The sequence below is a fragment of the Phoxinus phoxinus genome (genome assembly GCF_949152265.1).
Source record: "Phoxinus phoxinus genome assembly, chromosome: 16".
Lineage (NCBI taxonomy): Eukaryota > Metazoa > Chordata > Actinopteri > Cypriniformes > Leuciscidae > Phoxinus > Phoxinus phoxinus.
This window is the reverse complement of record NC_136891.1, coordinates 7,279,085-7,303,395: the sequence shown is the minus strand read 5'-3', so window position 1 is coordinate 7,303,395 and position 24,311 is coordinate 7,279,085. Positions and strand designations below refer to the sequence as shown.

Sequence of the window (24,311 nt, the reverse complement as noted above, 5' to 3'; positions counted from 1 at the left end):
AGCTTAAATCCTGTATTTTCCATGCTTGCTCAGTTAATGTGCATGCATTTTAGAGTAAATAAACAGACAGTGTGTCGCTATGAAAGACTATTTGTTCTTTTAAATGAAAGACAAGACTGCACCTGCCATAATGTGAGCAGCAATTTCTCCCATTCATTTTTAAACGAGTGAACCGTCTCCTGCTTTTATAATATCTCAGATTTTAATGTGACCTTCAATAAACAAGAAAAAAGTCGCAATCTGTTAGTTTTCCTAGAAATCAACCTCTGAGACCTAAAATATCCCATAGTTAAAGAAACTCCAATCTGTTTTTAAGAGGATGATGATGATGATGATGATGATGGTGTTTTTCTTCTGCTTGTTGGCTGCCGGCTGGCAAACACAAATTGGAGCATCTTAAGTACAAAATGGTTTGATGCTTTTAGGATGCAGACAACTTTGTTGCAGCGGTGTGTGCACGTTCAGCCATGAATATCCTCCAGTCTGAATTTGACCACAATCATGGCATTGTTGTGATGGCCATTGGCTTGTTTCTGTTTGTTGCCTGAAGAAGCCCATCGTCCAGTGTCACAGCGGGCTCTAGGAGTTCCTGCTGCTTGGAGATGTGCTTACAAACAGCTTCTTGCTGAGCAAGACGAGTCTTCTTGTTTCAGCTGTAATCACCAGTCTAATCTTATTTTTGAAGTGATGTATTTTGCTTTAGAAGCACTGACTAGAGATTGTGTCAGTCCTCTGAGTTCACTGATAAAGTCTGTTTATATTTCCCTCATTACAACAGTCACTAGAGGAGGTAATGTTTTACTGTTTGTATTCAGTAGTGGCTGTACCCGGCTGCTGTATCTACAACCCAGCAGCAAAACTATTTGTTATTTTAGTTTTTTGTTGTGAGCTTGCAGTCGGAGTTGAATATTTTGAGAACCACGGGACATAGGAAAATATAGGACAATAAATAGACAATACACAACTTTGTTGTTCTCACTGGTTGCATGCACAAACAAATGAACAGCAAAATCAGTGATGTCTAAATTGTGAGCCAATTGCTGGTTCTTTTTTTAAACAAAACATTTTAGCACGTTTTTTTTTACTAATGCAAGTTTTTGGAATAGACATGGAAGAAGTGAGTCAGAGAATCGTTCGGATCGATTACTGAGTCAACTGACTCATTGGACCGCAAATTATATATATATTTTTCTATGAAATGTGCCAATCATCATAACTATTATATTTGCTAAATGTTTGTGAGAATTTTATTAACTTTTAATTTGTATGACAGCGGGCAGGGTTTTCCTGAAACCTTTTTGTTATTTACATTTCCCAATGCTAGCTTTTAATATGTATTTAACACATTTCTTTTAAGAAGTTTAATATTAAAATAAATATGAGCAAATTAAGTAATCAGATGTAAATTGAAACCGTTTAAATCAACATATTGACCCATGTTCATTAGATATAGTCTACTATTTAAATACTTATTCAGTGCTGTTGGAGTTTGACTGAGAAGTCGGTGTGTTATTAAATTAGCTTCATAGGCTTTTAGGCTTTGTGTCCCATGTTTTATTATTTTCCATGGTGTCAAATGTTCATTTCTTTTCAGAAATGTCCTGCCAGATAATGTTCTCTGAATTACTGTCCAGTATCTCTCAGCCCAGAATAAACAGGCAGGATTGTACCACCTTGCAGATGCTGCCAATGTCAATTCCCTGCCAAATAGCTCTGGGGGTCAACCTTCATTTCGATAATACCGTTTCCAGGAGGTTCTCTTCTGGTAATGGCTTTCTTTCAGATCCCAAATGAGCGGCCATCTGTTATACAGGCCTTGCTGAGATGAGCTCCAACACGTGATGTTACCGTCAAACATTAATGCTCGTATCTTGTTTGTTTTCCCCCTGCTTTAGAATGGCCAATTGTTGGTCTCATTGATTAAACCATTGCATGCACTGGGGTGGAAGATGGTTCAATAGTTGATTGTACTTTCGACGTTGGATTGTTATCATCTTCGATCCACAACCTTCTCAATGGGTAGAGCGTTGATAAGATCAAGTCGTTGTATTGAAAGACAAGCAGGCTGGTATCCTATCACCTCTAACCTGAAGTCACAACATGCTCTCATCAGGTTCAGCAAGGATTCATGATGGTGGATTGCTTTATCAGGTCATTAAGTGCCTGGTTTGTAATTTACCAGTGTAATTGAAATTGATAAGGTCTGTGTATAGTGCATAAGAGTCTCTCCTAAACCTGTGCAGTGGACTTCCCTGCGGATAAGATTGTATATTCCTGATTTGGGTCAGCATTCAGAGGGTAAAACCAGTCATGTAGGGGAAAAGCCTTTGGGACGTGAATGTCTAACCGAGGGCTGTATTGGAAAGCTTCATAGTGAAGTGATTTATGACCTTCTCACACGTCCTCACTGGGGTTTTGGTCCTCAAGGGCCTGTTTGCAGAGCACAAATATGCTGTCCTTTCACCTACAGTGCAGTTTCTGCCTTTGAAGGAGATTTTTGATTTGCGTCGTCTCTGCATAGAACACCAATATTTGCTTACTCTTTGCATCTTATTTGAACTGTGTGCACAGAGTATTGTGTTTAAGTATATGGAAATCGTTGGCTTAAGCCGAATGCGAGCTGTAAAAACTTGGTTACACTGGTTACACTAGTGTAGTCATAGTCATACTGATTCTGATATCTTTACAACTTGCCTCAGAGAAAGCTAGATGCTGATGTCATTTTTCATATTTATCAGGAAGAAATTGCACTGTGCATTGTAATACTGTGAACTGTATTTTATAGATTTTTTTCATTGATTTTCTTTCTCTGTATGTACTGCATAGATTTTTGTACTTTTGTGTATTAATGTAAATGTGTTATTTGTCACAGGCCACTAGGAACTAATGAACATCTATGAAACCTACATGTCGACCATATTAATACACACATGCGTTCATTCACTGCCTTCAGACTTTTCACCTTTACTTGTGAATGTTTTTGTACTCCAGTATTGTAGTTCAGCATGATGCGGTCTCATCCTTGTCTGTTTTCCTGGCTTTTACAAAGTGTAACCTACAGTAACCAGTGATTTTGATTTAGGGAGTAGGGTTGTAAGATAGAAAAATTACTTTAAACCAAAGTAGTCTGAGTTGAGAAAGTCACGTTAGACCATAAAACTGTACATTTTATGACGGTGCAATTTAACAGCACGACAACTGTTCTGCCTGAAAAACAGTGTTCCTTTAGGAAACAAGAGGGAGGGCACTTTGCACATTTTTATGGTGTTTTGTCTGGTGTTCACCACACCCAGTTTCCTCTTCCTGTTTCTTTTGACACCTCGTTGTGGTCCTCTTCTACTTGTGGATGAGTGGAAATGAGGGGGTCATGGCATGCTTGCATCTCACACATGCTTTAAACCCAACTGAGAGTCATTTCTCATGTGTTTCTCCTGACAGAATCTTGGAAGTGTGATACACTTTTTCTTTTTCTTTTTTTTTTGCAAGGAAAAGTCAGAATTCCAAAAGTAAATGTATCAAACATTCAGTTTTTTTTTCCTGTTCAAAAACGTCTCGCCGTCTAACTCCTCAAAATAGTGTACTCTCTTGGGAGATTATTCGTAATTTCATTGGCTTCAGCAACAGCAAATGTGGAAAAGATGTGTGAATGCTCTGCAGGAGGCGTTTGAGATGTTGCGTACATATATTGCACTCAATAATTCTGTCATGTTGTGTCTTCAACTTCACTAGAAAGAGCCTGGGCTGTTAAATGAGGAACACAGCTGGTTGGCAGCTTTGAGTTTCTTGAAGAGGGTTGCATGCAGTGCCAGACTAATAATTAAAGTACAAGAAACAAGTGTCGCCCAACCTGCTGTGTTCGTAATCAGTACAAATGCAAAAACTACAACGAATGTCTTTAGTTCTTGTCGTTGAGGAGTGTTCCAGTTACCATATGCTATGGTTTTCCTTCCCTTTCCCCACTTAAATTTGTGTTGCATAACATCAGCACCCTAATTAGCTGCATTCTTTTTCTTTGTATCATGTTGTCGGAGAATCTTGCTGAGTAATGATGCCTTAAATGGTTGTGTGAAATAACCTAAAATAAGACCGATTGGTAGTTACGGATTCTTTTTTATTTGTATTATGGGGACAAAATGAAAACAGAAGTGTTGAAACCAGGGCCAAGTGCACATACTCCGAAACATAATGATCCTAATCATATTTCTCCTGATCAATTGTTGCTCTTTTTCTTTATTGTAATAAATGTAGAAATAGAATTGTTTTGAATAGCTAGACGGACGGCAACAGTTCAAAGAGGTTGTGTCCAGGGTAAATGGAGTCTGTGAGAATTTGACCTTCCATCTTCCTCACTCTACAAGAGTACAGGTCCTGGTAGTGGAGCACCAATAATCATAACCAAACCAGACCGTTACTGAAGTGCATAGTACAGACTCAATGACTACTGAATACAACTGGGTATGCAGTTAAAAGTAATTCAAATGAAGTAAAATATATTAATACAATGATAGTATTCTAAAATAATACATGAATTAATAATTTAAAATATATATATTTTTTTATTAAATTAATACCACAGTAATAAACAATAGTATTTCTTTCTTAATTTTGATGCATTCTCAAATACTTTAATTTCTTATAAAATACATTTTATATCAAACATATATTTTATAATTTTAGATTAGAACTTGATAAACTGATTCACATCATTTGAAACTAAGGAGCCCAAGTCCAGAAAGGCTAAATGTATTATCTACACTGTATATTACAGCGCCAGAGACTTATTGAGTGTTTCTTTTATCCAGGATGTTGTTTTCGTGTCATCTTCTAAAATACTGAAGTAATCTGACATGGCCTGATCTGTTCATCTTAACCTCGTCTTCTCTTTGAGGGTGTTGACTCGCAAGGTTTATATTTGTTTTAGTTGTGGTTTGTGTGCTCTCTAGACGAGATTTTACCTTAGGCAGGGCATTAGTGACCATATCTCAGAGGCTCTGAGGTCTTTATCATAGAGCTATCGGTTTTTATTTCAAGCTACCGCTAGGCTCTGATCCTAGGTAATCCCACAGGAATTCTTCTCAAATGGTTTGTTGTCGTATTTATCCACAGGTAGTCTCAAAGGAGCCACCATTGTGGATGCACTGGACACGCTCTACATTATGGAGATGTATGACGAATTCGAGGCTGCTACTGAGTGGGTGGACAGGAACCTAGACTTTAACATGGTAAGACTCAAGCCTTTTATACTCATTTCTGATGATCCAGTTGATGCTTATCCGTACAAATACTTCCTTGCTTTAAAATTTCCCCTGAATAATACAACAGAATCAGAATAATGACTTTATGATAAGGCTTTGAAAACCGGTCTGCGTCGTCTCCAGTGCTGACGGAATGTCTACTAGCATCACCGCTTGTTAATCTGCCAATAAGAGACTGACTCACGACTCTGGTGTAATGTATGAGGAGACGCTCCACATTCTCCAAGCTTCATAAACTATCTTCTGCATCATGCTTTCTGCTATTTTTTTTCAGCAATATATTTGAATTCCAGACTCCCAGCCCCTGAACTTTGATTGTTAACGCCATGATTTGCAGTTCAGTTCACATGTTTGTCGGTTTCATTTTTTTTCTTTCAAAAACGGCCATGTCAGCATGACTTACATGGGTCCAATCATGAGGAATCATTTTCTGTTTGATATTTAAGAAGAAATGTTTGAAACGAACAGCTAAAATGTGTGATCTGATCATTTTAGTATGTTTGTATGGTGTGTTTCAGTCCATGACGCAATGTAATAAATAGAGCTAAGCAAGAATGTCTGTTATTGAAGGATGGGGCAGTTAAAACCATTAGCTAATGTGTGATAAGACATGAAGAAAGCAAAGTTGTTATTCATTTGACATGTAATTTGTAGCCAAAATGGGGTCAGAGAATGGAAAAATATCTTTTAACTAAATGATGACTGTTTTGACATCATGTTTGTATATTATATAACATACATATATTATAACTTATTCACATTTCTGTTAAATATATTTAAAATATTTTTTATTGATCAAGAGGCAGTTTTTTTCCAAAAAAGTCTGTTTTAAATTGGCTTAAATGGAAAAAATTATGTGAAATGAAAAAAAAAAAGCGTATAATGGTTTTCACAAAAATAATAAGAAGCACAAGTGCTTTCAACATTGATACTAATAAGAAAAGTTTCTTGACAACCAAATCAGCATATTATTGCGCTTTTCCTCTGCGTGGTACGACTCGGCTCGGCTCGGCACGGCTGGTTTGCTTTAGCTCGGTTTGCTTTTCCACTGCAGTTAGTACCGCTTCAAAGTGGGTGGGATTAGACTGATAGAAATTTATCTGCTCCTCTGCAACCCATGAGAGGAACGTCTGCACTATGTCCACTGACCATGATTCAGCCATTTTTTTTTTTTTTTTCTCTCAAGCAAATAGTTTAAAAACAGGTGCTACAGCGGTGGCTGTTACTGGCTATTTAAATCTAGCGCGGTTTTGGTGTCTCGTGTCGCCAATACAATGACGTTGGTAGTGACGATTCTGTCTGACCAATTAGTGATCTGCAGTGATTTCACTTCACAATTTAATATCGGTACGGTACGCTTTGAACCTCAACAGAGGTGGTACCATTTAAAGCGACCCGTACCGTACCATGCAGTGGAAAAGCACCAAAGCGTGCCTTACCGTACCATGCAGTGGAAATGCATGATTTAGCTTTGCCATCACAGGAATTCATTTATACATATAGATATTAAATTAGAAAACAGTTAAATTGCTATAAAATTTCACAGTAATACTGTTTTCACTGTATTTTTTTGTCAACTAAATGCAGCAAGTTTTACTTTTGGATTTACTTTTACATTTATTAATACATTAGTTTTAATACTTACGATAAACAATTATTCTGCCAAGTTCATTAATGGCAAGGGGTTTACAATTTAAATGAAGAATTTGCGTACAATTCTGATGATTTAATATATATTATATTATATATATATATATATATATATATATATATATAATATATATATATTATATATATGAAATATAAAAGTATATCTGCTATTTTCTGTTTCCCAAATAGATATTAGAGCTGGAATTATCAGCCTTTTATGATCGTCAATAATACATCAGTAATATGAGAAGTGCTGAACTATTTCTTGTTCAGACCTACACCCAGTAGGAAGAATAGAAGAACTGAGACCAACACTGGAGGCATAAATCTGATTAATCACAAAGACAATGAATAAGTAAAAGGGAATCAGTACTTTATGCAGATCACTCCGTAAATTACTAAACAAAGTTGATGAACGAATTAAGACATGCAGGATAAAGTAGGCAAAAAGGATGCTTTGTTTGATGTGTCTCTTTGAGGTATTTCATTAGACATTCTGCAGGGGTTTACTTTTAGTTAAGCATCGGAAATTCTTCAGTACATCCTACCGCCTCAATTTAAGGCAAGAGAGAAGACTGTATCTGGGTCCAATGCTTTAATGAAGAGTGTTAAACAACTTTTAATTGAAAGGCTTTTCTTTCTACCCTCAAGCAATTCCAACAATGAAAGAGTCCACAAAAATCCCCTGTGAAACGGTTATTAATATTCAGCTCGTCTCTTGAATACTAAGCAACTCTTTTCGGATGCACGGAAGCCTCTTTTTTTTTTTTTTTTTTTTTTTTTTTTTTTGTGGAATAATTGTAGCCATTGTAAGTTTAGTCATGCTGCTTTATTTGACCTCTGCTATCATCCGGTTATCTTTGAGAAGCTAAAAGGTGTTTATCCAAGTAAAGACTATCTGCGAATCAAGCTTACATTATCATCCAGTGTATGGTTTCAGATCGGTTCAAAGGTTTTCCCAAAGTGGTCCAATCTCTTTGGCAACTCATTGATTATATTAGAAGATATGATTAATCATATCTAAAGATATGATTAATAATATTGTTTATCCTTTCACGTAATCCCATTATTTTATTTGTCTAGCATTTTTTGTTTAATCAGGTCATTCCTGAATCCTCATTACCACATTCAGTTGTTTTACAAGTTATGATCAGATTGCTTTCCAGAGATATCTGACCCTGGAACTGAACTGGGGAGGAGAGCCACTTCACTGTATCAACAGCCCTGATCTCTCATCTTTTATGCTGTGGGCTTCTTTTATTCCAGTAAAAGCCAGTATCATCGAAGGTCAGATTCACAGACTGCTGTAAAAGACCGCTGTGTTGCAATGACCACAAATCCCAACTGGACTCGAACCCGAGCGAGATAACCTTTCAGACAGAGACACTATACTGCTGGGGGATCGAAAAACCTCATCAAAAGCATATAAATAGAAAATCCCTTCCCTTTTTATAAGGATTACCAATCAGAGACGTAGCATTAGATTCAGCACTCAAGCATAGTGTGGCTCGTTGTCCATCCATCTCCGTTCTCTCTTGAGCAGGCTCATCTGAAGAATGCACTAGAGCAGGGGTTTTCAAAGTCAAAGACAGTGGGTCTCCCTTGACATACATGATTGTACTTTACATTGAACTGTATACACACCGATTCTTAATGAATCTGTCAAAGAAATTCAGGCAAGAGAGTAGCTAATGATTTTCTTTCTCTGTTTTTTCATTAACATTAACAGCATACACACGAGCAGGTATAGAGGCAGAAAGACTGAGCAGCAACATTGGTTTTCAGCGTGAATGCCGCGAAAAACTCAAACGCATCTAAAATGGGAAAGAGATTTGAGATCGAATGAATAAATACATTTGATTAGAAATCTGAGGTATATTTTTAAAGACTGCCGATAGCTTAAGAATAGAGAAGCACATGGATCGCTGCAATTCATAGAAACAACTGGATCCAGGCAGCGAAATATGGATTTTCCGTTATCATTTTGTGTCAATATGCTGAATTTTGGAGTAAATCATTGTTATATATTGTATTGACAACTCGTCAATTAAATATTTTCCACCGTATTCTGCATACCGGTAATTGGGTGTTTTTAAATAAACTGACAAAAAACTATACAAGGTTTAGGGCTGGACGATATGGTGATATAAGTGATCACCCGGATTTAGACCTACCTACTGTATATTGTATTTAAAGCGTTCACAGGCAAATTTCCTTTATGTATTTCCCCGGCATCGAAATCAGGCACATAGAAATGTCAGGAAACACAATAACTGGCTGCATGTCAATATCCACGGATCACTGGATCTTTGGTACGTTGTAAGGAACACCATATCGAGTCCAACCTTTAGTTTAAACTGATAATCGTTCGTTTTACTCAGGTTTGCGCAGTTTCCCCTGTTAAATCCAGTCATGCAGCAGCTCTTTTGCCACTCTTTCCGGCTAGAGGGGCTTGTTCCGGCGGGAAAGTGGCATCAATGCATGCCATCTATATGAGGCTGCTTTCACTTGAAGAACTTATCCATGGATCCAATATAATGGTAATTTCGCTGTTGACATTCACTTTAAACATAATTGGCTGTGTTTATGTGAATACTCACCAAGATGGCAATTTAGACACACAAATGTGTGTATTTGACCGTTCAAGCGCAATAAGCTGGCAGAGTGAACTCATGGGCTTGGGATGTGCGCTACAGAAAGCCTCCTGTCAGAACAGAATTCAGGTCTCTTTTGTAGTTTGTGCTTTTCATAACACATCATCAAGCACGTCCTGCTCTTTCTTCTTATTCATCTCTTTTTTTTTTTGCTGCTCTGTTGCATCCTGTTAAGCAGTTCTGCGCTGCACGGATGTATTTACAAACGGATAAACTATATAAAAAAACCTCTCTTGATTGACATATTGCCCAGCCCTACTCCGTGCCTCCCCTAACATGCTCTCGCGCCCCCCGGCGAGGCGCACCCCACTCTTTGAAAACCCCTTCATTAACATAAACTGTTTTGTGCGGCATCTAGTCTGTATCATAACTTTGCTTCTGTCTGTTGCAGATGGATTTTATTTTTTAAATACCCATATCGTTCTCTCTAAGGGTTTTTCCACCCTTTCCTCATCAATATCAGCGATTCGGTTGGCTTTATATTTTTCTAAGCGAAGCAAAGTCTTAGGCAGCTCTTTAATAATTGCAGAGTCTGGAGGTTTTGCATCGCTGCTTTTGCCTCTTCTAACTTCTACTGATTCCCTATTGACTTTGTACATATTCATGTGTGCAGGGAGAAGATTGCAGAAGTGACTCAGAAGTGAACTTCTGACATGTTTTTTTGGGGGTATTTTTGACCAACTTTTTATTTTACAGATCAGTCTCATTTGACAGCCGTGAATTTCTCAGGCTTTACCATTGGTTCAATAGTTACCATTGATTCACACTAGGGATGTGAATTTCTACCAAAAATGCCATTCGAAAATCACAATGACATAAGGGAGGCCAATTTCATCTTTAGCAATTTGTCATCAAACAAACTGTTTATTAATTGAACAAGTAACATGTTCTCGTCGTGTTTTTTTTTACATAGTAGGCCTATGGTAGGCTAATTGGAAGAAGAAAAAACAATAAGCACGACAGTCCGTTTGTGCATCGCCAAAACCAGATGCTTGTTAGATCAAAAAATAAATCATTCTCATAATGATTTTTTGTGAACCTGCCTTGTTACCAGCAAAAGCCTACTTTTTAAACAAATTAGTTTCAATCAAACTATTCATAGCCTAACGCTTAATAGGCATATGTCATATTCCTGTAAAAAAAAAAAAAAAAAGTGTTCTCTGGGAGGAGACGCGAGCGCAACGTCCAGCCGCGGAGAACACCCGCTCGGATAGCACAGAGCAGGCACACTCAAGTAGGAGATTGCTAACTTTACCAGGCACGGCATAATTTACACTCAACTTTATCATTGTTAATTTTCTTAAACGAGCCCCACACGGAACTTCTTGGTTGTTGCATGGTCGATAGCAGAGTTAACGGTCACGAGGTCACGACAATGCTCTTCTGTTGTTTGTTTACACTACACAACGCACATAGCCTAGATCGCGCAGTAGGGGGTTTCATTCATGTTAGCGACACCTTGTTAGAGTGTCCCCGACAGGAAAATACCCTGCTGCGTGATCTGTGAAGGTAGTCAGTAGGTGCGGCGTCAATTATACAGAACACGTTGGAATTGCGCGAAAATATAACGATATTCAAAAAAGCAATTTTATGATCGAATTTTGCACGCAGTTCGACTATTCGAAGATCGCGACTCATCCCTTATTCACACAAAGTTCTATCCAGTTTTATCAAGAATTTTACAGTATTTACCTTTGTCCCCCATTTTATTTTTTTCTCCAAGTTGACGTACAAGAAAGCCTTTGTCATGGTCTTTCTGTGCCAGTTCCTGACAGGTCCCTCTTTGACCTACAAAAGGGTTGAGCCGGAAACATCTGGAGCCCTGTTGCAACTGGAGCAGTATAAGCATATGAGAGGAGGCTCTCCATAGGGGCTTTTGCTGAGGAACATTTTCATAGTTCTTATAACTATTGCCGGAAGTAGCAGCTTTTTTGGCACCGCACGAACTGGGAACGAATTTAGTTACAGAATAGTTTACTTCAGAGTAGGGTCTAACTTAGCACAATAAGAACTACTAGTGATGTAAGTGTACGTTGATCGGCCAAACGCATGCCATATGAAACACCGGCAGCCACTATTCTTAAAAAGCGGTGTAAATGGTTTACTTCTACTTACTCCATGAACTAACTCAACAAACATGGAAAACTCCACCAGTTCTTATGACTACCGGGTGGAAAAGCCCCTCATAACACCCCTAACCACCCCTAAATATCAGCTATTTATCTTGCCATGAACCGGATATTTACCAATGTGATGCAAGATATGTCTCTGCTGCGCCACCTGCACCATTATGACATTGTTTGATAGCGTATGATAGCATTTTCCTATGCTAAGCAATAAGTGGGGCATTATTGTTTGGTTGCCCAGAGACGCAAATAATTCACCTCACAAACCGTCAGACGAGACCACAGATGTCTTGCTGTGGTCAGACTGTTTAACATCAAATGACAGGCTAAATGAGAATTGCGGTTTGGTTTCATGCCACAGGTGCCAGACTGCACTGAAATAATCACAATCTGAAATATTGATGTAATATAATGTAAACTGTTCCAGCTCAAACTGCTGTTTGGTGGAGGTCATTATTTTATTATTTTTTTTAAATGTTGTAAACAGTTGTTCTCAAACTTTTGAGGCCTATTATCACCCTTTTTCAAATTGGCACTCTGTACCAGCAAGAGAACATTACTTATACACAATGTAATGCATGAGTTTTAGGTGCATAAAGATATAGAATGAGAAATTAAACATAAATAATTAAATTAAGTATTTTTATTGTTTTTATATATACTTAAAATTAATAAATTTATTATCATGTTGTTTTTAATATGTCACCCATGCTGGCAAATTGAGTCGGAATGCGCATAATTACGTAAATTTTTGTCGAATTTGAGGTTTTCACAAAAAGATTTGTTCATTTAGGTCGTCATCTAGCAATCCCAGTGCTCCAAATAGCAATTAAACGGCTAAAAGTATCTTTATGTACCTTTGTCCATGAAAAATGCTGTTTTCTCTGCTCGCTTCTTGACGACTGGCGCTTCCCCTCAGCACAAGTTTGGCATCGTTTTACAGCGCGGCATTCCAACTTTTTGAATATTCATATCAAATTCTCGATGGTATGAATCTGAACCAATGAAATATGATTTTCAAACTCATGCTGATGTAAACAAAACGATCTTACTTGCGCTGACTGAGACATCCGAAGCGTGCGCACAAAGACACCTCACAGACAGCGCTCGATCCCGATATATACACAGAATTACAGTATTTCAAAATATCTTACTTGGCGAGTATTCACGCAAACATGATCTTTTATGTCTTAAGTGAACTTGGGTTAACTGTTGGGGAAAAACATCTGATGTGTATTATATTAGGTCCGTGCGGTACAGTAAGTCAGAATATAGACTGTCTGTTTCATTAATGTTAATCAAACAATTGTGGTATCATGGAAAAAAGTTTAATATATATATATATATTTTTTTTTCTATAGATATATGGTTTTGACTTGGTGTGTGACATTTGGTGTTATTACCTTACCAGGGATTTTAAGTTATGGTTGTTAGGTGATTTTGCTTTGAAACCTTCAGAAAACTTTAACTCTATTTTTCTCAAAATTGACAGGTGTAGCTCAGTCATCATTATTGAAAATGTGCTAATTTCTTCTATTCATTTTTCCATAAATAATATACTGTACAAGTGAAAACTGAAAATATATGATTAAATATTGTAAATATCCAGGGTTGTGCTGTTCCATCTGTCTGAGAACCATGTGTATAAAATATATTTAATATAATATTGTTAGAGATATAATAGTGGGATAGGTATTCTCTACTGCAGATAAATATGATGAAAATATAACATCAAAGAGGTTTTCTATTGAAATATTAGATTTTATCTATTCATTTAATTTGAAGATACTGTCTGGAGCATCCTCTCTTTTTAGCTCGGTATCCTGTGAGTGATGTTTTTGTTCATGTAACGTGCATTAGGGTACCCCTTTACCCAGCAGTCACGGTTTCTCAGATCTGCAGAAAATATCTGCACTCAGATTTCACCCTCCTGTGGGAGCTTGTTTGTATCTTTGCTCAATCCCAGCAGAGCTTTATCAGCTCTGTTGTATTGTTTCATTTCTTTGTATTTGGTGTGTGAGGGTGAAGTGTGTTTGTAGTACACACACACTTTTTTTTCTCCTATTTTTACAGTCTGCAATTCAAGGTGAGCCAGTCGCATTGTTTTTATGAGCTTAAATATTCACCTCTTTTGTTTTTCTCTGCTTTATTCCCTCAGAATGCCGAAATATCTGTCTTTGAAGTGAACATCCGTTTTGTCGGAGGCCTGCTGTCCGCCTATTATCTCTCAGGCAAAGAGGTATGTAAACCTGGAGTGTACAGATGTTTTTTTTCCCCATGTTTTACCAGACTGAATGTGTGTTTATGGCCAAAGGATTTGATAGCAAGCTGGCTATAATTGACACGCTGCCTGAAGGAAGCTTGAAGCCTGTAGCTGGCATTTGTTCTCGACTCCTACGCGTTTAAAGACACAGATTTCCTAAATCTTTGTATGCAACTGCTGGAAATCAGTGACATTTATAGTTGGCAGGGCACAATAGACCACTCAGGAGAACCACAGGGGCCTTAGGTCTGTCTTCTCCCGGTGGTCCGGCTGTTTGCCCGGTCGTCGAGCCAAGTCAAACACACACACACACACACACACACACTCCGCCATCCCACTTAGAGCTCATTTGGAGATCCCACTATATCCAGGAAGCTCTGTGCCCACTCTGATAAATTGAATGCCTTTTTGAAACCAAAAAGATGTTGGACTCTCAAGCGTGACCTGTAGTACACACACAAAGCCCTTTTCCAAGCCTTCATTGAATCAGGCTAATGCAGAACTTTGCTCATATTTCCGATCTCCTCTCCTGTAAATTAGATTTTCCTAGTAACGCTGGCAGAATGTGAAGGATCTGATTCAAATCAAAAGAGTGGCATTTTCGGCTGATACCCAGGGCTTTCTCATTGCGTCCCTCAGCAAATGTGCTCTCAGTGATAGTATAAGCTTTCATTTGTGCCGTGCAGAACAGAGCTTTGTCCGGAGGGGGAATGGATCATTGTGTGAGCTTCATCAGGCCTGTACTTGTGTGGTTTTGTTGATGTAAGGCAGACCCTTCAGCAGAACAGCCGTCTCTCATCTACAGGCTGACTCCACTAGCACAGAATAGCCATAGTAGTGTTGCTGAAGGCAGTTGAGCTTAATTTTTCTTCAGGATGAATGACTTTGATGTTAAACAGTATTTAATGCTTCACTAATTTTTTTAAAGAGTAGAATACACTACTGTTCAAAATGTTGAAATAAAAAAAATAGCAATACTTTAATTTAGCAAGGATGCATTCAATTGATCAAAAGTGATAGTAAAAACATTTATAATGTTACAAAAGATTTCAGTTTCAAATGCTGTTGTTTGACTTTCTATTCATCAAAAGAACACATAAAAAAGCTAATTTCTGTAATACTAATATTTTTTACAATGCTTTGCAGTTCGACCAAAATCCTTTGTCAGTATTTTTGTATAATGGTAAATTGTAGGGGCATATCCATCGTTTCACAGAAATGTCAAGTGTAATGCCAGTTTTTTTTTTCTTGCCTTTGTCTAATTTATAGGTTTTATTTTTTTTCTAATCACTTGCTTTTAATTGGCTAAGAAACCAAATACACTGCTGCACAATAAACAATAATTTGTATTCTATATTTTTTTGGTATATATATATTCCTTGTGAAAATTGTATAATTGGTTTATGTACTACAAACACTTGTGCAATTTGCATCACGTGCAAAAGTCATCATGGATTTTATACAATGTAAGAAAATATCGCAGAAAATAGTGATGTGAATTAGCACTGCATTATTCATATGAAAATACCCTAAGATGGCTTGAATAACACACATAAACCATATATCGCAATTGTCTTCACTTCATTCAAATGTGTTCGGTAGTCTTTTTATTAGCGATAGCGGTAGCTGGATGCCTTTGTCCATATAAGGGATTTCCTGGAACGGCATGAGTTATTACTTCTATGAATCTGCTTTGGACTTTCTGCGAGAGAGCGCCCTCCGGCTTCTAGTGTCGCCTCGTTTTGGATAAGAATAAAAGCATCAGGTCATGCATATAGACTACAGTACCTTGTCTCTTTAAATGTAAATCTAGATTTATTCACATTGGCCCATGAAAACCTCTAAGTGAACGCACTTGCCCCCAAAACCGTAAGGGGGGCAGATTTACGTCACCTGCATATTTTACATCCATGGTCATTTTTTTTATTTATATAAACATGGAGTAGTTCTTATTGTTCAATAGTTAAGCAAATTGATTTATGAAATTATTTCAAATTTAAGTCATTTTTATTTCATTAAATAAATTTAATTGTAATGAAGTTGTATTATTTACTGTTAGAATTGACTGATAGGACCCTATAGCACAGTCTCTACAGTTGGAACATTATACTATCACACCACCCAGCCCTACTGTGACCCTATTCATTTAATGAGACATGACCTCTTGTCATCCCGCACCGAGATTCAGATGTCGTATGGGTGTCACATAAGATGGGTGTGTCAAATAAAATGCTCCCTGTATATATAGTTCTTTGTCAAACATGGTTTCAGATAACAGTGGAGGCCTCCGCTATCTCTCTTGTTGTGAATAGTCTAACAGTGATATAAATCTTTGAACACTACATTATTGTTCTCTCAGCAAGACGCGAGCTTGTTTCATCACTATGTATTGACTAGGGAGGCACGGCACATGAAGCGGTTGAATACAAAGTGGCCAGCACACAGTCCAGGATTCAAGCACAGCTCTGATGAAAGTCCTTCAGAGTCGTAATCTCAGACACTCAGGATAATGAGACGCCCTCCTGCCTACCTTCATAATAATGTGTGCCCTGAACTGAGAAATGTTGATTAGAGGAGAGAGCCTTCAGGTAGCCGCTCACATTGTTAAACCACAGCAAGAGATCTTAGTAAATGTGTCTGGCTTTAAATTCTTACTGGGCTTTTGAAAATGTAATCTTTTGGAGACCAAACCCATTATAGGATTCTTCTAACACCGCATGACTAAATCATCAGTGGAGGAGAGGATGATTGCATCATCGCCATTGCGAAGACGTTTCGCTTTTCTTGCGAGGCATCAGATCGATATAGTTTCCGCGTTCTGCCCGGCAACACGGCCCGTTTCTCATCACCCTTTTGAATGTACGCATGCATATAACATAACGATTCTAAATGGGTTTGGGTGGTGGACGTGGTGCTAAAATTGAAAAGCGGTGTGATTTCTTCTCAAGCTAGTGACGGCTCCAGCGCCTTGGCTTGCACTCAAAGCAAATCTCCGCTCTTTGATGAATCTTTCATCGTCTTGAGAGACAGCCTTCATGCAAATATCGCACACGCTCCCCAGATCGGGCGAAGCGAATGGCCGCATTCATAGAGGGCTTCACACGCTAATGTTGTTTGCTGTGATTTAGTCCTGCTGTGGGTTTCCTCTCCTGAACGATGAGAGGATTAATCCCTGGCTGATTTATTCCTGCATTATTTACGTCCGGATGGTTTTCCGTCATTGACGTGAGCAGCCTGGGACAGAGCCACCTGTCAGAACACAGCACTTAACTCCTTAATGGATCACATATCGATTTTCAGATGTTTTCCTTTTTTTTTTTCTTTCTTGCTCTATAATTCATTTTACATAACCCCTGGCAAGTCCCAACTGTGGTGTAGATTTTTCTATACCTTGACAGAGATCAATGGATGCACAAATACTTTTCAGTTCAGCTGTATTACAGCTCATGCATTTTGTATGTTAAAAAAAAACATGAACATGTATGTCCAGGCTGCTCTTTTCCGTACAGTGAAATGCAGTGAAAGTAAAAAAAATGTATCAACATTTGTATAAATATTGTCTAATTGAATAAATATACTGCTCTATTGTGAATCCGTGGAAATGACAAAAAATTCTGTATTATGCAGGTCAGATAAGTAATTTGGCGGTCAATTTGTAAAGAAAGACTACGCACCTGTACATATACATATTCAAACGCGCATATCTATAGACTAAACACGTAATATGCATGTTCACTGTTTTCACAGATTCACGTTTTTGAAGTTTACACCTAGATAACGTTTTTCAAAATAATTTCAAAACTTGCACCTCGGAACCCATTTATAACAAACAACGTTGTCGTGTAAATGAACGGCCGGAGCGCGTTGGAGGTTTTCTGTTTTCGGTTAGAACGGTGTCGTGTTGGCAGCCCCTAAGTTAATAAGTAATGATCTTTGCAACGAAAGTGAATCAATCAAAACCGTACTTTACAGCAGCTCTAGAATAAAGTAATTTGACCAGCTAAAGCCAAAACAATCTGTTATTTTAATTTCCTATTATCACTATAAAGCTGCTTTGAAACAATGTATATTGTGAAGGTGACGACTTTATTTATTAATTAAATTAATATAAATTTGCATATTTATTTTTTTAATCTCTCTTTTGTGGTGATTGGATTCTGCCATTTGTGAATTGGTGATTTCGGTGCACCAGTGCAACTTCTAACAAATGGTTGGTGTCTGGGCTTTGATATGGATACCTCGCTGATCTGAGGGACAAAAATGAGGTATGCGTAGGAGCTTTTATCGGTTGCGTGTTTACACTAAAACCATGTGACCTAAGCCCTAGTACCTCATTTTAGTTGCCAAGCAAATTGGAAACAATGGCGATCTGATAAAAGCCGCTTAAGCAACATAATTACATGAACTCTGAAGCATTCGCTTGAGCTCTGCAGGCACGGCGAGGCTGGATAAATGATGCCGTCAGCGCTAATGATCATAACATCTGTTTCATCATAACTGCTGTCCAGACCTTCGTTCACACTCTCAGTCTTACTGCAGTAGTCTCCATATATTCTTTCTGGAAGGATTTGGGGTGGGAACTCGGGTATTTCTCTGTTGTGTCTCGGAGACTCAAGCGTATTACAGCTCATTAGCAGTCCGTGGGCCGACGGCTCGTTATTCCCGTTATTTTTCCTGAATGATTAAAAATGCATTTGACTTGTTTACAGTAGGCAGAGGAAGTGAATCATCCTCACTCGGTCCACAGTCGTTTGTTTCTGTCAGGAGACATCTTTACTGTAAATACATGCGCCATTCTTTTGTAGTTCATTAAACAATACTGAATCCGCCGCATGCATCTTTAATGCTGGCATGCTGCGCTGAGTGACACGGCTATTGTGTACCGTTCGCATAATGCAAACGCCATTCTTCCCGACAACAAAGAGCTCTCTATGAGTTGTTTAATGCGCCATTTTCAATTACACTAATTTGCCCATTTCTTGCTTTCAGATTGATCTCGGCACCGTTTTTTTTACCGTGATGGAAGTCATATGCCGATTAACAGCACGCCTGTTGCCAGCTGTGCTGAGCCGCCACAACAATTTGACTGCAACGAGCAGAGAAATGAAGCTTTAGAGAGCATCACATAAAGCAACATTACTTAGCCGTAAATGCATAATTTTTCTCTTGCTCTGAGGTAAATGACTTGTTTTCGGCTCATTCCTGTGAATACCCCAGACGCTCGGTGCACCTGTTATTAGCAAGAGATCTTCCCTCCACTGATAGAGCATGACAAGCAATTTCCTTCGTACAATATGGGGCCCTGCAACACGGGGCCTCCTGTTGGCTTGCAAAACAAGTGAGCTTCCAGTCGGGACCAGTCAGTGTAAATTGCGAAAGTTATTCTGTGCATACATTAGCCCAGAATAAACACAGAACCAAAAAAAAAAGTCTTTCTTTTGAAACTCGCAAGTTTGTGAAGTCTTCAGATGGCAGCCCGTGGCCCCAGCATGCCACTCACATTAACCTCAGAAACGTAAGCGCAGGTGGTAAGTGCCGATAAGTGCAGGTTTAGGTCTGTGATCTCGATCCATCTCTCGTTGGGCTTCTTTCACAGGGTACGTTAGATATAAAAGTGCAAAAAGCTCAGGCTGTCACTTATTTATCTCTAGGTTTCAGCACTTCCGTTTCAACCGTAGCTCCACTAGATCCCTCACCGTCCCGTCATGCACCTCTCTCTGTTTTTAGTACATCCAGTAAAATCCACTAGTCTCAAATGTTCTTTGTACTTTCTTGCAGCCATACACGCACCCGTGTAACACCTAGACTTGATTGACATGGTGAATAAAAGTTGTATTATTGTTGTTCAAAAACCAGTTTTTCCAGTCATGTGTATTTAGATGGCTTGCACCTTTTTGACCTGTTTCTTTTCTTTTTTTTCTTTTTTTTTCTTTTCTTTTTTTCCTTTATTTTATTTTAGTTATTTGTGTGTGTGAGTATATTATACTCTTGTCTTCATTCATGTTTTTTTTTTTTTTTTTTATATATTGTATTTTATATTTTATTGTAATATCTGACAGGCGTGTGTGGTAGTGCTTTCGGAAATGTAGTCTCTAAAGAAAACTATTCCATCTAGACTTTAAACTGACCCAGCTCTTTCTACATCTTCATAATTAGGGCTGGGCAAAAAAATATATAGATTTTTCAATTAATCGAGTTTTAAAAAGTCGATTCAAAATCGATTCTCAAAGGCCAAAGATCAATTATTATTTTTTTCATATGTATTTATCTATTACCCAAAAGCCAGTATTCGTTTGGTTCATAGGCTTGCAGCCTCCATGTTACAGCTAATGCTGTGAGATTTTATGTTAGTTTTCTCTTAAACATAAAATAACCTGATCCTGTTTGATCAAGGCATTGTCCAATTTTCAGCATACATTTTTCATCTTGCATCAATATCCTATCTTTTCATTGCATGCATTTGAAATTGGGTTTTAATGTACCCAAGTGTACCTAAAATAAAAAGTTTAATATACAGGTTTGTGACTCTTAATTTCTTTTTATTAATTAACCACTTGTAAACTTATGTTCACCGTTTTTTTCTTAAATTATATATATAGGATTTCTATTAAATCTATATTCATTGAGTCGAATCGGGAATCAAATTTAGAAACGAAATTGAATCGAGAATCGAAATCGAATCGAATTGGAAGATCTGAATCGATACCCAGCCCTATTCATAATAGATCTGAATCATTCCTGTCCAACAAGCGCTCTATCAGAGCTTCCTCTGGTGTGTCAGTCCCTGCATCTTCATTTTCCGTCACGTGTCTTCAGCGTGTGTTTGTTGATTTGTGATTATGGCAGAAGAGTGTAAATTGTTATCCTTAGCAATTCACACTCTTCTGCCATAATCACAAATCACAGGCAGAGTGCCACTTGAGACTTGAGGTTTAATCAGGTAATGACCAGGTACGTCTGAGTTTTTCACCCACATAATGGCCTGTTTGTGTTGGTAATGTTGTGAGCTTGGTTGAGCAGTTAATCAGTGTTATAGCAGATGCTGATGTTCTTTAGCATACCCAGCCAATTAAATTTATTTTTTTGTACATTTGCACGGATGACTCACTGCTCCCCCTCTCTCATGGCCTTCTGGTTCCCATTGGACCAGCCTTTCCTACTATTAAAAGCAAGGCCAATTTATCTCCCGTCCCCAGAGTTACTTCCTTCAAATTCAGCTCGGTGTTTTCACATTTCAGAAATGTCATATTCTTTAAGTATGGCCGCCGTTTTACATTTCTTTCAACATACAGAGTGCTGGGAAAACATTAGACCCATACCTATTTGACAAGAATGGTCTATTTTTTATGAATTATACTGTTCAGAAGAACAGGCCTGGCAGAGAGAGAAGGCAAGAGAAGAAAGAACAGGCAGATGTCTCAGGAGGAAGCTGCACTCAGGCGTTGTTTCTATCCGTCTTTAGTACATTTGCAGGGCTATCATCACTGAGAGATGAGCTGCAGAACACAAGATAAAGAAAAGCCTTCACTGTACTCCCTGAACTTTATCAGATCGTAGTCTCATTGTGTTTCCATAGGCGACAGTTTGTCAGCCATGGGAATTCCTAATTGGGTTTTCTGTCATTGTTAATTAGCATTGATTAATTTGTTTTGTTTTTTCAAAAAAAATTACTAGCTAGCCTAACATCGAAACACTGCCGATTGATTTGTTATGCCATAATATTTCTTCCATACGTTTTAGAAACGAGTCCTGGTGATTTATTTGAAGAATCTTTCATACTTAAATATGTTTAGACAAGACATGTGGTTCTGATGGCCAATTCAAGGATGATTAGCCTGTTATTGTAAAGTTTGCTAAATATAAGCTTGCTTCAGGGAAAGACTCTTCATATTACACAGTAATCACAGGAAAACTTTATTGACTGATACTAGAGAAAGAAAAATGCTGCAGCTTTCTAAATAACTATGAGGAGCATCAGGAACGCTGCGTGAGTCTGTGCCTGAAAACCAAAAGTCCATTAACATGACAAATGAGTTAGTTTGGTGAGGGGAAATGAAGGCCCACTTCATTTGGATGCTCAAAATATTTCAAGCGGTTTATATGAAATAACATTCCTTCGTTTACCCTTTCCACAAATGGCTTGTCCGTCAAGCCACTTGACCTCTGAGTCTTCACGTTGATAAGGGCAAAATTTGCATTGGCAAATCTGCTTTCGCATCTGGCCCCCTCAGTTTTCGTACGAGAAATGGCCAGCTTAGACTAGTAAATGTCTCATTCCTATTGAGTAAATTGATTAAGTTATAGTCATTTGGTCCTGTATTTCAAATTTTCTCTTCTACACATTTTTCTCCAGTGCTTATTGTGACGTATTGTCGTGTTTTGCCGCATTGGGGTTTAAGGTCAGGCCCTAATGCCGTTTGGAGGGATCAGACTCATTTCAGCCCTCACAGTTGAGCTGGACGGAGCTCAAACAAGCTTTGCTAAGCTTCAATTTCACACTATATCACCAGCAACACAAACGCAATCAGAAATAAGTGGCCACTTGCTGGTTTTATTGAATTCTTTTCCATCTGTTGATGTTTTTGAGGTTCGTTTTTTTTTTTCAAGACGTTTTGAACACTGCATATATTCTGATTGCTTTTTAATATTCCCTGACTCTTCCAACCTGTTGCCATGCGAGATCGCTCGCAAATGCCCGGCTCTGCAGGTGGCCGTCTGGAGAGGTTGCAAGGTGAAGAGGTTTGCATTCAGAGTGTTTGGCCTGACTCTCCTCGCTCTGCAGGTGTCTGATTGGACATGAGCCGGCGCTCATTGAAGCGGAGAAGTGAACCGTTCACAGTTGGCCAAAGCTCTAATTCGAACATGTCGAATCCGGTCCTCCGGCTTTATTGTTTTTGTCTGCCTCTTATCGCATTTTATTCATGATTCACTGCTTAGATTTGCCCCCTCAGGCTTGGCACTGCTGTCAGGGTGTTTGTTTTGGCGAGAAAAACTGAGTTTCATCACAGCAACGCCGAGACATCCCAGACATGTTCAACAAGGCAAGTCTTAACAGCCACCTGTGTCCGACCATTACTGTCATGCATTGCAGTGTCAACTTTCCATCTCTAAACAACAAAACCTCTCATTTACGTCAAAAACACGACCTTAAAACTCATGAAGGCACTAGACGGACACATCCAGCTCTACTTCCCGTCTCCATTCAGGCATTTTATGCTGCGTTAGCTCTGGTCATTTAGTCCTGAACTAACATAATTGGATTACCGAGCCCAGGCCGTTTAGAAGCCACTTGCATAATCTCCAGCGTTAATAGGCCGTAGTATTTTCAGATGCAGCATGCTGTATTTAGGTTAAGCATGATTACTGTTGCAATCTGTTTGTTACAGGCACTTGGAGGCAAACCTCAGTTTTCCTGTGAAATCTTGCGCATTACTTTGTATTCCTTCCTTTTGCCAGGAACGCAGCCCACCGTGTTTTTCTCACTCGACTTTTTCGCACCACGGGATACCCTGACAGGGCGAAAATTGGTTTATGTGAAAGGGGTCACACATCGGTGGAAGTTTTGGAAGGATTATCACAGCTTGATCAGGTTTAAGAACCAGATCTTCATAGGTTTGTTGGCAGGTCCTGTAGCTCAGTTACCAGTTGGACGTCTTAACGCCTTCACAGGCTACAGACTTCAGACATTGATTTTTGATCCCTCATGTAATTCTTCACTTTTATGTCAGCTTGTGTTTATTCATCCCATAAGCTTTTGCATTATTTTCCTTGGCGAATGTTTTGTTTGAATAACCGAGCGAGGCCGTTTTGTTTGTTACAGTTCATTGGCTGCTGTAGTTTTAAATACATATCACTTGAGCAAAGAAATGGCACTCCAGCCATTGAGCCACAGCTCATATTCCTTGTATTGGCCAGTGTTTACACCATTTAGAAACTGTGTAAAAGCATGGCACATCTTTTTTTAAAATCTTTTTATAAGTACATTTCATAGTGAGGATGTAGTTATATACCACTCTACTGTTAAAAAATGTGAGGTCCGTAAGATTTTTAAAAAAGTACTTTATGCCTTTGTTTTAAAACGAAATAAAACTAAAGCCAACTCTGGTCAGTTTTGGTATGTCAGTTTGGTAGTCTTTCTTTTGTCTCGGTGAGAAAGCTTCATACCAATATTCAGAAGTCCTGCTCTACGGGACGAAACCTAACCATCCTTGGGAAAACCCCTTCACATTTTGTTTTTATTGTTTGTCAGGCTCATGCAGTAAACTCTGTACTCAGCTTGAATGAAATTGTCAGATACCTCAAAAAATAATGTGATTATTTACACAGTAAAAGTGTAGTGTATCAGATTTGTATTTTATTTTTT

The 24,311-nt window shown here is 38.3% G+C and overlaps 1 protein-coding gene across 1 annotated transcript in view; it reads left to right on the top strand.

Moving 5' to 3' along the window:
• Window positions 1-24,311, top strand: part of man1a1 (mannosidase, alpha, class 1A, member 1) — a 100,662-nt gene that overhangs the window by 29,957 nt on the left and 46,394 nt on the right. Inside the window, exons 3-4 of the mRNA XM_079583790.1 lie at window positions 5,107-5,222; window positions 13,844-13,924. Of these exons, the coding sequence (XP_079439916.1) occupies window positions 5,107-5,222; window positions 13,844-13,924 (197 nt within the window). The remainder of the gene's footprint in view (window positions 1-5,106; window positions 5,223-13,843; window positions 13,925-24,311) is intronic.